The sequence below is a fragment of the Pteropus vampyrus genome, unplaced genomic scaffold, assembly GCF_000151845.1.
Source record: "Pteropus vampyrus isolate Shadow unplaced genomic scaffold, Pvam_2.0 Scaffold227, whole genome shotgun sequence".
NCBI classification, from domain to species: Eukaryota; Metazoa; Chordata; class Mammalia; order Chiroptera; family Pteropodidae; genus Pteropus; species Pteropus vampyrus.
In genome coordinates this window covers 1217313-1229502 of record NW_011889008.1, presented here as the reverse complement: position 1 = coordinate 1229502, position 12190 = coordinate 1217313, and the positions used below count along the sequence as shown (strand labels likewise).

General features: G+C 68.3%; 1 protein-coding gene across 1 annotated transcript in view; it reads left to right on the top strand.

Annotated features, from left to right (window-relative positions):
* BAHCC1 (BAH domain and coiled-coil containing 1) overlaps positions 1-12190 on the top strand; it is a 61643-nt gene that overhangs the window by 13424 nt on the left and 36029 nt on the right. The window contains exon 2 of the mRNA XM_023538657.1: positions 8176-8352. Within this exon, the coding sequence (XP_023394425.1) occupies positions 8176-8352 (177 nt within the window). The remainder of the gene's footprint in view (positions 1-8175; positions 8353-12190) is intronic.

Here is a 12190-nt window from a genome sequence, read left to right as displayed (position 1 = left end):
CTCCTCAGAGGGAGGGGGTGTCTTGCCACAGTAGCCTGAGGTGGGGTGTGGAGAGTGGCCCGTTGGAAATTTGAGAATGTGGCTTTCCAGAGGTCTCTGTCCGGGTCCTGGTTCACGCGATGTCCCCAGCTGCTGGGAGCGAGCTGGGCACGTTGGCTCGGGTGTTGGGCAGGCCAAGGTCCATCTCCCCTCGACGTCCCCCGAGGTGTCCACTCAGGTGACTCTTGGACCAGTCTCCGCGCTCTCTCGGCGGGATGTGGGCTCGGCAGGCAGGGTCCTCCGACCCTGGCCCTGTGGCACGGTTTCTCTGAGGAATAAGCAGTGTGTTCGTCACTCGGACCCCTTGTCCCTGCCTGTCATCGCTCGCGTCCCACAAAGCGTTCACTGCCTTTCCGTGTTTGTCATGATTTCCCTTCCTCTCTGCGTCCCCGGTGTGCACGACACCCTGGCTTCTCTCCGTCCTTCCTGCTGGTCTCCCTGCTTTGAGGGCCCCCAACCCCGGGCAAACCGCGGAGGGGAGGTCGGGCCCAAGCCGGCTCCTTGTCAGGGCGGGAGGGTGGCTGGACACCGACCCGGGCTGAGGCCGTACTGGCTTCCAAGGGGAGCTAGAGTCAGGCAGCCATGTCCCGTGTCCCTCTGGCCCCTCGACTCAGCCTGCCCCTCCTCTTTCCTTCCTCCTCTCTTCCTCCTCCTTCCTCCCACCCCCGTTTTTCCATGGGGGTGAGTTCCTGGGACCCTGGGCTAGCCTGGGCCCCACGCCTGGCACCGGGCCAGGTGAGGCAGGGAACGGGTGGGTTCGAAGCCCCTCGGAGGTGTTGCTGGATGGTTAAGTAGATGGATAGACAGACACATGCATCGAGGGATGACTCCGCAGGCTGGGGTGGTGCACAGGCCAGTGGCCCCAGCCAGCACCTGCCTCCCCCATCCCAGCTTCTCCTGATGTGCTGGCCCTGGAGCCTCTGTCCGGTGCAGCCACCATGAGACCTCTGTCCAGTGTCGCTTTTGTGGGGCCAGGTGGGAGGAGGGAGATCAGCCTTGCCGGACATTGGTCTAGTGCCCGGCCATGCAGGACGCCCTAGCTGGGCAAGGGCTGGTCAGCAGGGCAAAGTCGCTGCCCATGGGCTCGGGGCCTGCCTGTGAACCGGCTCCCTGGGGGTCCATCGTGTGCTGGTGTGGCCAGACCAGACCACACCCTGTGAGCAGACCTGCCTGGCGCCGCGGGGCCCTGTGGCCCTGTCCAGGCCGCCCTCTCGTCCTCCTTGACCACAGTGGAGACAGGAGCACGTCCAGTGTCGGCTGGAGGACCTGGGGCCCGGGGCCCTGGGCTCAGGGGACGGGATGTGGGACAGCAAGCTGGGCGCCTCCGCCCTGCCCAGACGGGCCCCCCCTTTGAGCGACGAGTGGGCTGGGCGTGCGTGTGCTCGTGCGTGCGTGTGTGCACGAGCGTGTGCCCAGCGTCCAGGCCAGGCCAGTCTCTTTCCACGGTGCAGCGTGATCCTCTAGCTGGGGAGGTTGGAGGGGGTGGGGCTGACCTCCGCATGCCCCCCCCAACTCAGGAGTGTCCTGGAAGGGGAGGTGCTGGCCGCCCGCCAGGGCCCGTGTGAGCGGGAGGAGAGGTGGGTGACCAAGGAGGTGTGACAAGGAGGAGGGCAGGGCTGGGAGCAGCCCCCTCCGCCCTCCCCCCCGCCCGCCCGGGGCCCCTCTGAGTCACTCTCAGCCCCGAGCCTTGAGGGCGGCCCCAGTGGGGAGCATTGGCTCCCCCCCCATCAGCCCAAGGGCTAAATTTACCCTTTTAATAAGAACCAGACTTACATCCGATTTTGCTTTCCTTTTATTATTTCTGGGCTGTTGGTGGTTGGGCCCGTCCACTGTCATCACTGCCTCCCCGTTCGGGGGCTGGTGGCTCAGCAACCACAGAGTTTTCCTATTATGGCCTGAGAGACGCTGCCCTTGGGCCAACCGGGGCTTCTGGAAGGTTCTCCCAGGCTGGCCAAGAGGGGCTTTCCATGCGATGTGCTCATGCTTCTGGGCCGCCCCCGCCTCCCAGGGTCGGCTGGCAGGGGGCTCACACCGAGCTCCGGCCCCTTCCCCCCTCCCTCTCCTTCTGTGTGTCCTCTCCCTGTGCTGGTCTCAGCGTCTGCTTCTCGTCCAGCCACCTCCACGGAGCTGTGGATGCATCCGGGGTCATTGGGTGGCACCTCGGGGACCCCGGTGCAGGGGCAGCAGAGGTGGCTCGAAGCAGAGCAGGCCTCGTGCCGTGAGACCGGGTGAGTGAGGGGACCGCCCGGATCTGGACGATTTGTGGGCCCCGAGAGCCTGCCCGGCCAGCTGGCCGATCGGAGAGGGCTTTGTGCCAGTCTCCGCGGCTCGTCCACCGCAGAGGGGTCGGGCTGCTGTGGGGAACTGGCCTGGCCGCGTAGCCTGCCAGCTCCCCACCAGAATCCATGAGACTTCCGGAGCCGCATCCAGGTCCAGGGGCTGGGAGCCTGGGCAGCAGGGCTCTGAGTTGGGGGCCTTGGAGCTGCAGATTGGTGCGGACTGGAAGCTAGGGTTCCCCTTCCCCCGAAAGTAAGCCCGGATGTACCCCCCATGCCCCTCTCACTTGGAGAAGGAGGCGGGCGGGACTGTTGGCCTGCTGCCCCTCCCATGACAGAACCCAGGCCAGGAGCTTGTTCCAGGTCAGGGCTAGCGAGGGCACCAGTTTGATGGAGGCTTGACCCTGGCAAATTTTCTTTGAGGGCCCACCCAGCCAGCGACCCCCTTGTGCACACTCAGAGGAGGCATGCACACCCATATCTGCAGCCTCCACTGCCTCTGTGCCACACGCACCTGCACGCACAGACACCTTCATGCCTGGGCCAGCCCTGGGCTCCAGCCCGCTGGGGAGTGTCCCTGGGTGGTATCTCGGGGCATGCGAACCTGTGCACACCCACCGTGGGTCTCCAGCAGCAGTGTGGCCCGGCCTCTAGGGCCCCTGTCGTGGCTGCTTCGGGTTCCTGGTTGGGGCGGTCTCAGCGTGGCCCCTCCCACCAGGGCTTGGCCTCCCCATTCGCTGTCCCCCTTCCTCCACCCTCCTGGACTGTCGGATACGTGGATGCCCACCTGCCTCCGGGAGGCCTCCCCACCTTCAACACATGGACACCCAGCCTGGACGTTCTCCTCTGTGCCCCCCTTTGCTGGAGAGAGAGGGGCGTGGGCAAGGTCCACGTGGCGGCTCTCGATCCTGCCTCCTCCCCCTCCCGCTCAGCTCCTTCTGGGGCCTGGCTCTGCTCCAGAGGGGCGCTCCAGAGGCCACCTGTCGCTGCAGTGTCCCAGCCACACCTAGTGTCCTGGGGGAGACCCAGGGATGGCCCTGGGGGAGCCAGGTGTCCCCTGCGCCCAGGCAGGCTGTGCAGGCGACTCGGGAGGCACGGTGCGGGGGAGCAGGGAGCCTGAGCAGGTGTGAGCGGGAGGGTAGGAGCTGGCGCGGGCGGCGGGCGCAGCCGCCAGACACCGAGCGGGAGCCCCGTGCCAGCAGCCCGTCAGCTGGGCTTCCGGAAGCGGCGGGAGCGGGAGTCTGGGAAGGGGCTGCTTCTCAGGAGTGGCCGCCAGCCATCTCTCAGTGAGGCCTTTTTTTTTTTTTTTACAACCCATTTCACAGTTTCCAGAAGAGGAGGGTGCGGGCCGGTGGCTCACTTAAGTCACAGCGAATGCTAGCTGAATGCTAGCTGCGCTCGCTCCGCTCCGTGCCGGCTCCAGCCCCCGCCCCGCCCCCGCCCCGCCTCCCGGCGCTAGAGCCCCGCCCCTCCTGCTGCTGCCTCTGCCCTGGGCCGGGCGTCGCGGTGGAACATGGCTTCTGGTGCGCTGGCCCAGGACAGGCCGGCAGGGTGCCGGGGCTGGAGGGAGAGGGGCGGTCGGGCACAGCGGGCCCCTGGCCACCAGTGTGCCTGCCCTTCCAGCTCTGGGCGCCTTGCAGCCTGTCAGACCCGTGGGCAGTCTCAGTGGGCCCAGGACTGGAAGCACCCAGGCAGCGCCCGGGCAGCCCTTAGGCTCTGGGCAGGAGCCCATGGGGCTGCCCAGCATCTGCGGACATTTTTGTCAAGGCAGGTGAGCCTGGTGACAAGTCGGCGGAGGAAGACCCCAACCCACTTGGATTGGCCTGGCCACATAGGGCCACCTCTGCCACCTACTTGGTGCCAACCACTATGCACAGTGACCTTGTGGGCAAAGGCTGGGCTCAGTAGTCACTTGAGATTCTTGGGGTGTCAGGGCATTCCAGCCTGGCTCCATCCAGCTGGGACAGCCAGGAGAGAAGTGGCCACCACAGCCAGGGACCAGGTACAGCCTGTTTGTGCCTTGGGGCATGGGGACAGACAGGCCTCCGGGGGTGGGGGCTGTGCCTGAGGAGCTGGGCCGTGAGGGGGGTGTCGACCAGCTCCCCCGGGCGGGCTGGCTTCCGGAGTGGTTTTCTCAGCCAGCCTGGGGCCTGGGCCAGGCCCCCGCGGGGCACTGGGCATTGCTGAGGCAGCGCTGGGGCCGGGGCTGGGGCTGGGGCCGGGGCCGGGGCTGGGGCTGCTGACCCTGGCTGGGCTGGCCGGGGGCAGATGCTTGGGGCAGAGTGGCCCGCCTCAGCGGCCCTGCCGACACCTCACGCAGTGTTCAGGTCCCTTTGCAAGATAACCCTAAACATGTGCCCTGTCCCTGTGACGAGAGCTGACAGGGACCCGGGGGCGTGGCTACCTCATAGGGCAGCCTCAGATGAACAGGCCTCCTTCAAAGCCCGCCCTGGGACCATGGGGCCCATTTCCACATGGCGGGCCCCACCTGGGGTGGCCGTGACATAAGTTAGCATGAGGTCTTTAAAGCCCTTATGCTAATGGTGCCAAGACTCGAGCCCCCAGCTCGGGGTCCAACCCAAGAGCCCCCGTCCTTCCCTGCTTCTTGGGGCTCCCACTGCCCCCTCCCAGCCCGGTAACCGCAGCACTCCATGGGCAAGGACCTTGCCAGGGGGAAAGAGGCCTACGGCCCAGTTCCCGGCCAGACTTGGCCACTCAGCCCCGGCCCTGGCCAGGGCCCAGGCCGCCTCTGCTCAGCTCTGTCCGGGGCTGGCTACTGGTCAGCGGGGAGGGCTGGGGAGGTGGCAGCCAGGTCTGCCATGGCTCTGCCGGCTGGGCATGGTGCCGTCACCAAGCTCCTCAGAGGTGGAGGTGGCGGCGGGAGCCGGGTTGCTGTGTCCAGGGGTCAGGAGCTGGCTGGAACAGAGGCCGCTCCAGGGGTTGGCAGCCCCCTCCCGACACCTACCACGGAGGTGCCTCCTGGCAAGGCCCTCACCATCTCCTAACTTCCAGCCCGGGACGGCAGAGGGGAGACGGAACCCTTCAGAGCAAGGGCCACGGAGCCGCACTGGGCGGGCCTGGGCGCGAGGCGCACCTGCGCGAGAGCCCCTGGCAGGGCCTGTGCCATGGGGGCCGGGGGTTGAGGAGGGAGAGGTCACCTGGCACCCGACCAAGTCTTCAGGGTGAGCTTCCTGCACCTCATCCACTGAGCGTTTTGTAGTGAGCATGTAAAGATGTAATGTCGTCCTAACAAGCGCGTTCTGTTTCAGTATGGAAGGAAGGGAGAGTAGAGACCCCCAGGAGACTGCTTGGTCCATGGGGGGCCACTTGGGGCCCTGCTGGCCACCCACACGGCCGGGAGAGGCTGAGGGGCAGGGTGGCTGGGTCAGGCCAGGTGGGCAGGGGCAAAGGCAAGCCCTGGGGAGCCTAGGAGGGAGGCCCGGGGGCTGGAGCACCGTCCCACCCCCTCATTTCCCACAGTCTGGGGAGGGGTCCTTTCCTCGTGGACTCAGAGAAGCCAGCTGTAAGGAAACACTCCAAGAAGGCCCCTAAGCAGGGAGACAGGCCAGCACAGGCGAGGCAGGCCCCAGGCTCGGGGTCTCTGGCCACAGGAGGAAGCGCAGCCTGCCACTGGCGTGTCCCTGCTCTGTGGAGCCAGCACCCGGGCTGGCTGAGCTGTGGCGCCCCCACCCACAGCCCCCGTGTGGTGGAACGCCCCTCCTGGGTGGTGTCAGATCAGGGCCCCTCCAGCAGGCCAGGATCAGTCTCCTGGGAGGACGTGTCATTTCCCGAGCCCCCTCACCAGATTCAAGTTTAGGGTTCCAGTCGGATCAGATACCCTGCAGGTCCTCGGGCCTACTCCCCACCTGCCCCTGCCCCAGGCGGCGGTCCTCAGAGGCCCAGGTGGCGGGTCTTAAGGAGGCGCCTGCTGCCCCTGCGGGGGCCGGGGGCATGCAAGACCCTCAGAGGGAGCTGCCCTGAAGCCTTGGTGTCAGGGACCCACGGACTAGAGGGTGCTGTGGCCGGGCGGGGGGCGGGAGGCCTGGGGCCTGGCCCGCGTGCCGTGGGAGCCAGCCAGGTGCGGGGTTCTCAGGCTGAGCTGGAGAAAGCCTCTATCCAGACCCGGCTCTTGGGCCCGGCCGCTTCCCACTGTCCCTGAAGGAGCAGCGTGGAAGGACTTGCCTGGGAGGGCGCGGGGGTGGGAAGGCCTGGGGGACCTGGGGTGGGCCGGGCGAGGCAGGAAGAGGCCCCACTCATCCCACAGGCATGGCCCCCCCAGGGTCTCTGGGGCCCCCCGCCCTCCCTCTCCCACCCTGCTCCAGGCCCGCCCAGGAGGCCAAACTTCCCAGCCCGGCGTCCCCTCCCCCGGCTGGACGTGCCTGTGGTCTGGCCGTGGCCCATGGCAGCCTCAGCCCTGCGGTCCGGGAAGTCCCTGGCTCCTGCGCCCCTTTGCCCCCTGCCCCCAGGTCCTCTCTGGGTCTCCCTGCAGCCTGACAGTGACTGCAGAGGTCAGCTCGCACCCCAGCCTGGCCGGCGTGCGCAGACCCTTCTCCAGGCCCTCGCACCCGCACATGGAGGGCGGGGGCTGCCAGGGTCCGGCTGGGGCAGCCCCTCCCTCTCCCGGCCTCCCCGCCTCTGCTGAGTCACCCTGTGTCTGGGAAGCTCCCAGGGCCCAGGCAGCTGAATGAGGCTTCACAAATCCGCCAAGTCCCCCGCCTCCCAGCCTGGGAAGCGGCTGCCCTGACTCACCTTGGGCTGGGCCCGCAGCCTCCCGGGTCCCCAGAAGCCCTGCACACCCCGACAGGCCCCTATGCCCAGTCCGTCAGGGCGGCAGGCCCCCAGGTCCCTGCTCCCCAGTCCCTCACTGCCTGTGGGTCGGAGGTGACAAGGTGCTAGGGCGCCCTGCCGGGGTGGGGGCCAAGCGCACAACCCGGACCACCCACCAGGCGGCGGGCGGAGGTGGGGGGGGCGCTGCTGTGCCTGCTGGGCATACATGTCTATCCTTCCTGTGCAAGTCACTGGTTGCCATGGAAACCCAGGCAGACTCACTCTGCCTGGCCTTGGCCACTGGCCTTGGGCAGAGGGGATACCGTGCTGGAGGGCACAGGTGGGTATGGGCCGGGCAGGCGCAGAGGCTGGCTGCGGGGGAGGTGGCGAGTGGCCACCTGCATCTCCATGCCAGCCCGGTCCGGCGGACCCCGAGCCACCCAGGGGATGTAGAAGCAGAGCCGTGGCATCCACCCTCAGGCTCCGCCCATCCTTTCTCATCTTGTGCCTCGGTTTCTCCTCTTGCTCCCTTGGGAGGGAACCCCTAGTCCGATGAGTCAGCTAACCGGGCTTGGGGAGAAGGCTGAAGACCCCGCTGTGGGGAGAGCCCAGAACTGCGGGGCCAGCAGGGCTGGGGTGCAGCCTCTGGCAGGACCCTGCTGACCCATGACCCTTCCGGGAGCTGTGGGCACAGACAGCACTTTGGCAGGTCTGTCCTGTGTGTCCGGTGGGGTCAGGGGCCCTGCCCCTGGAGAGAAGGGCAGTGCGTGAAGCAGTGTGCCCCCCAGGCCCTGAACAGCACCTGGCACCTGGTTGTGGGGGTAGGGTGGGGTGCGTGCTGCAAAGCGGCAGAGTGCCATTCCCGAGGGCTTTGCAGTGACGCGGGCGCCAGGCCTCCGGACCCCAGGCCTCCGGACCCTGAGCATGGCTGTCAGGCATCCGAGTGGGCAGCTGCTCGCGCCTTGGCGTCTTGGGTGCCCGAGGACGGAAGCTTGGGGAGCTCGGGGAGCTCGGGGCCTGAGGGTCCCCCCGAAGGGCTCCGTGGTGGGGGTGCCGTGCCTGCCCAGACTGACTCTCGCCCCTGTGTCCACAGCCAGCAGCCGCCTGATGGGGAGCTCCCCGGCTTCCTTCATGGGCAGTTTCCTCTCCGGAGGCCTGGGCTCGGCGGCCTCGGCACACCCCGGCGGCCCCGCCCCCTCCCCCTCGGAGCAGGCCTACCGCGGCTCCCACCCCGCCACCTCCCAGCTCTGGTTCTCCCACTCCCACGAAGGTAAGTCGGGGCCTGGGCTCCGGGCAGCCCCCGCGGCCAGAGCCGCTGACTGGTGCCCAGGGCCAGTGACGGGGTGGAGGGCTCCCCTGCCGTGGCCCGGGAGACCCCGCCAAGTGCTCTGGCGAGGGGCCGTCTCCCAGCCAGGGAGCCCCCGTGGGAGAGGTGGTAATTGGTTGGAAACGGGTGGGCCCGCCCGGGCCCCGCCCCGCCCAGCAGCGGTCCTGGCCAGATGTGCACCACAGATGGGCAGAGGGAGAGAGGGAGAGAGGGGGTGGGGCCGGGGCTGTGGCGCCGGGCGGGGCTGCACCCTCCACACTGGCTGCAGCCGCCCCCCAGACTTGGGGAGGCATGGGCTCCAGATGTGCCAGCTGGGAGGGAGGGGCGGGGAGGAGGGAGCTGTCAACATACTCAGGCTGCCACCCTGGGGGCCTGGCCTAGAACAGGGTCCCTCCCAGGCCTCTGCCTCCTCCCCGAGAGGCGGGCCCCTGTGCACACAGTAGGTGCCTCATGAGTGAGCGTCCCTCTCAAGCTGCGAGGCTGGCAGGAGAACTCCTGGAGGCCATTCAAGGACTCTGGGGGCCCCTCAGCTTTCCCAGGGCAGGGCACCCCCCAGCTCCCCACTATCTGCTCAGTCTCTTGGCACGGCGACGTGGACGGCAGCGCTGGGCCCCAGCGCCCCCAGCCTGCGGTCGCTGGTCCCTCTCGGCCGCCCATCGCTCAGGGCGTGGGAAGGGTTAAAGCAGGCGCCTGGCTCGCAGGAGGTAATTGCAGTTGGCACCGGGCACAGAGGGCTCTCCGCTCCTGGCACCGGCGCCGCCGTAACTCAGTGACTGCCGAGGGGCGGGCGATGTGTTTGCAGAGTGCGTGGACCCACACACCGCGCCCGGCGCTGCCGGAGCGCGAGAGAAACCTCTCTTTGTGCAACAAGAAAGGGGCTGTTTTCCAAACAGGACAGGTGACGAGTGAGGGACAGTTGTTAAAATAATCTGGGCTTTAAGCGCCGAGCAGAGTGCACATGTCGGCCAGGCGACGAGCAGCCGCTGTCTTCCCCAGTGGAGGGGAGGCGGCCGGCGAGGGCCTGGCCCAGGCTCACCTCCACGTGCCGCTGCCGAGCCTGCACCCCCAGCGGCCTCCCCGGGGGGAGACCGAGTGCAGACTGCCGGGCACTGCTGCAGGGCTTCCCGCGCTGGCCGTGGGACGGCCCCACGCGCTCCGGGCACCACTCGTCCCCTGCCCGTCCAGCCCTTCTGCCTTCGGTGTCTGCTGTGACACTCCTGGCTGTGGCAGGAGCATCTGGCTCCCAGGATGTCTGTGGGAGGGAGGAGGGCGGGGGGCTGGCGTGGGGGGGCCTGCAGCAGCCATGTGTGACCACCTCAACTGAAATAACGGCCGCTCCCTGCCCAGCCTGGCCGCAGGTGCAGGCACAGCAGACTGCTGACTTGGTTTCCCCTCTGTGCAGCGGTGGGCCCCGGTGGGAGTCTTGGTAGCAGCTCTGTCCCACCCCTGGGGACCTTGCTGGTGAGGACGGCGGTTTGTGGCCAGTGCCACCTGCCCTGGGGCCCTGGAAGAAGGTGCCCCCATCCTGCCCCTCTGGGGGCTGCTGGGAGGGTGGGATGGGAGGTGGCTTGTGACACCACGCTCAACGGCCTCAGGCCACTCACTTCCCCTGAGTCAACGGCTGCCTTCCCAGAGTGGCTTGCAGCCTTGGGGCACCCCACCGCCCTCAGCGGGCACCCCAGGGAGTGTACCTGGCTGCGTGGGAGGCCGGTGGGGGGGGTGGTGGCATCATGGCCTGTGCCCTGCCCTGCATCCCTGAGACGCAGCCTGAGCAGGAGGAGGCTCCACCCCAAGGGCTAGCGGTCACCTGTCTGTCAGCCCCGGTATACCACCGGGCTTCCTGGGGGGACATGCCACAGCCCAGTGAGGGAGAGCACAGAGGGACCCGGGACGAAGGGAAGCAGGATGTGGCCTCCGCTGCCCACCCAAGCTCCAGAACAGGGAGCTGAAGATGAGTGGGAGGAGCACCCCCCAACCTGCCGGGCCCCACCTGAGCGCAGCGCGTGTGTCTGCCCTGGGGCACGGACTGGGCCAGCTGTGCCGCAGGGGGCCCCTCCCAGCCGCCCTCCTGCCTTCGGTTCAGCTGCCCCGCCCCGGGATCCCCTTCCTCGGGGGTTCCCCTGCCCTCCGCCCTGCCGTCTGCGTGCTGCAGCCTCGCTCCCCGACAGGCCACGTGGTGCCGGCTGCCTCGCTGTGAGCTTGGAGCATAAAGGCCAGCGGGCGGGCGGGGTGATCGGGTGGCGGTGCCGGCTGGCTGGCTGCCCTGGCAGCGTGCCTGGCTGCTAGTTTGACTGGGTGCCAGCTGGCTCCCCGCGAGCTGGGGCCTGCTTCTCTGCCGTGTGTATCGGAGGGAAGGGGGGCACAGGACACGACCGGAGCGCGGCGGTCCGCAGGCGCGGTGGGCTGCCTGGGCGGGCTGCTGGAGTCTGGCTCAGACCCTGGTTCATCCGCAGCAGCCCCAAGAGCAGGTGCCCGCAAAGCCTGGCCAGGGCTGGGCCTCTGAAGGGGCGGGAGGCCAGGACGGGGCAGCAGGTGGGGGCCAGATGTGGGGAATGGGCCTTGGTCTCCCCCCCAGGCAGGCCCCCACCTCTCCACTGGCGGACCCAGGGGGGCAGCTGCCAGAGCTGGGGCTGGGGCTTCCTGCTCCCCCGGGGGGCAGCTGGAGAGGCTGCCAGAACATCTGGCCCTGAGCAGAGCCCCTGCGTCCAGGCCTCCGCCTCCTGGCCCCCAGGGCTCACCCAAGTGAGGGATCCTGCCGGAGGCTGGACATTGCCCTCTGGGACTTCAGGTGGGGGTGGGCAGTGGAACTGGCCCCCGTTAGGGGTGAGCCGGTGTCCAGCCAGCCTGCCCCTGTGAGTCAGGGGGAGGTGGAGGCGGGGGCCAGCACAGCTGGTCCTATTGTCAGTGAGCCCGGCCCCTCCCTCCCCACCCCACCCCCCAGCTGCCTGGCTGGGACCACCCACAGGCCTGATGAAAGGGGTTTCTGTGCCTGGGGGCTCAGCTGGGGAGGGGGGGCCGGAGCTGCTGTGCTACACAGCCTGGACAACTCTGGTCCCTTGTCCACCTGGAGGGGCAGCCTTGGGTGGCCACAGGCACACGTGGGCCCTAGGCGTGGCTGGCCTTTCTGGGCGCCACACCCACTCTAGCGGCCACTCCATCAGGCTGGGCTAGGCTCCAGTGGGGACGGGGGCTGCACCAAAAAGCCATCGGCACCTCTGCTGTCCCCAGCTCCCCGGCTTCCTCAGGTGCCGCCAGCTGCCCGTCTGTCCCTGTGGAGACCTCAGGGCTGGCCAGGGCTTCTGGGGACCCGCGGGAGGCAGGAGCACCTCTTGAGCAGGGCGGGAGTCCCACCTAGTGTCCAACACCCCCGTGTGGCCTCCGAGGTCCTGGCTCCTGCACTCTGTCTTCCAGAACCGTCCGAGGAGCTCTCCAGCCGTCCGCCCCTCTTGGGAGTGCGGGTCCCTGTCCCCAGACTCTGTCAGCTCCTCCGCTCTGCCGACCCGTCTCTGGTGGCTGAAATGGCCCCTGAATCTGCCCCCACGGGACCACCCACTGTCACTCCCAGTGCTCTTCAGGCCAGTGACATCTCCTCGCCCGCGTGCCACCCCTCTTGCTGCCTACCTGTCCCCTGCCGTGGCGGGGGGAGGCTGGGCCGGTGGGGACATCCCGCTGCTCTGAGATCTGAGGACGGCATGGAGAGGCCCAGGTTCCCCAGATCCCAGCAGAGGCCCAGGGCTGTCCTGCAGACAGGCCCCTCCAGGCGGCCTCACCATGGCCCTAG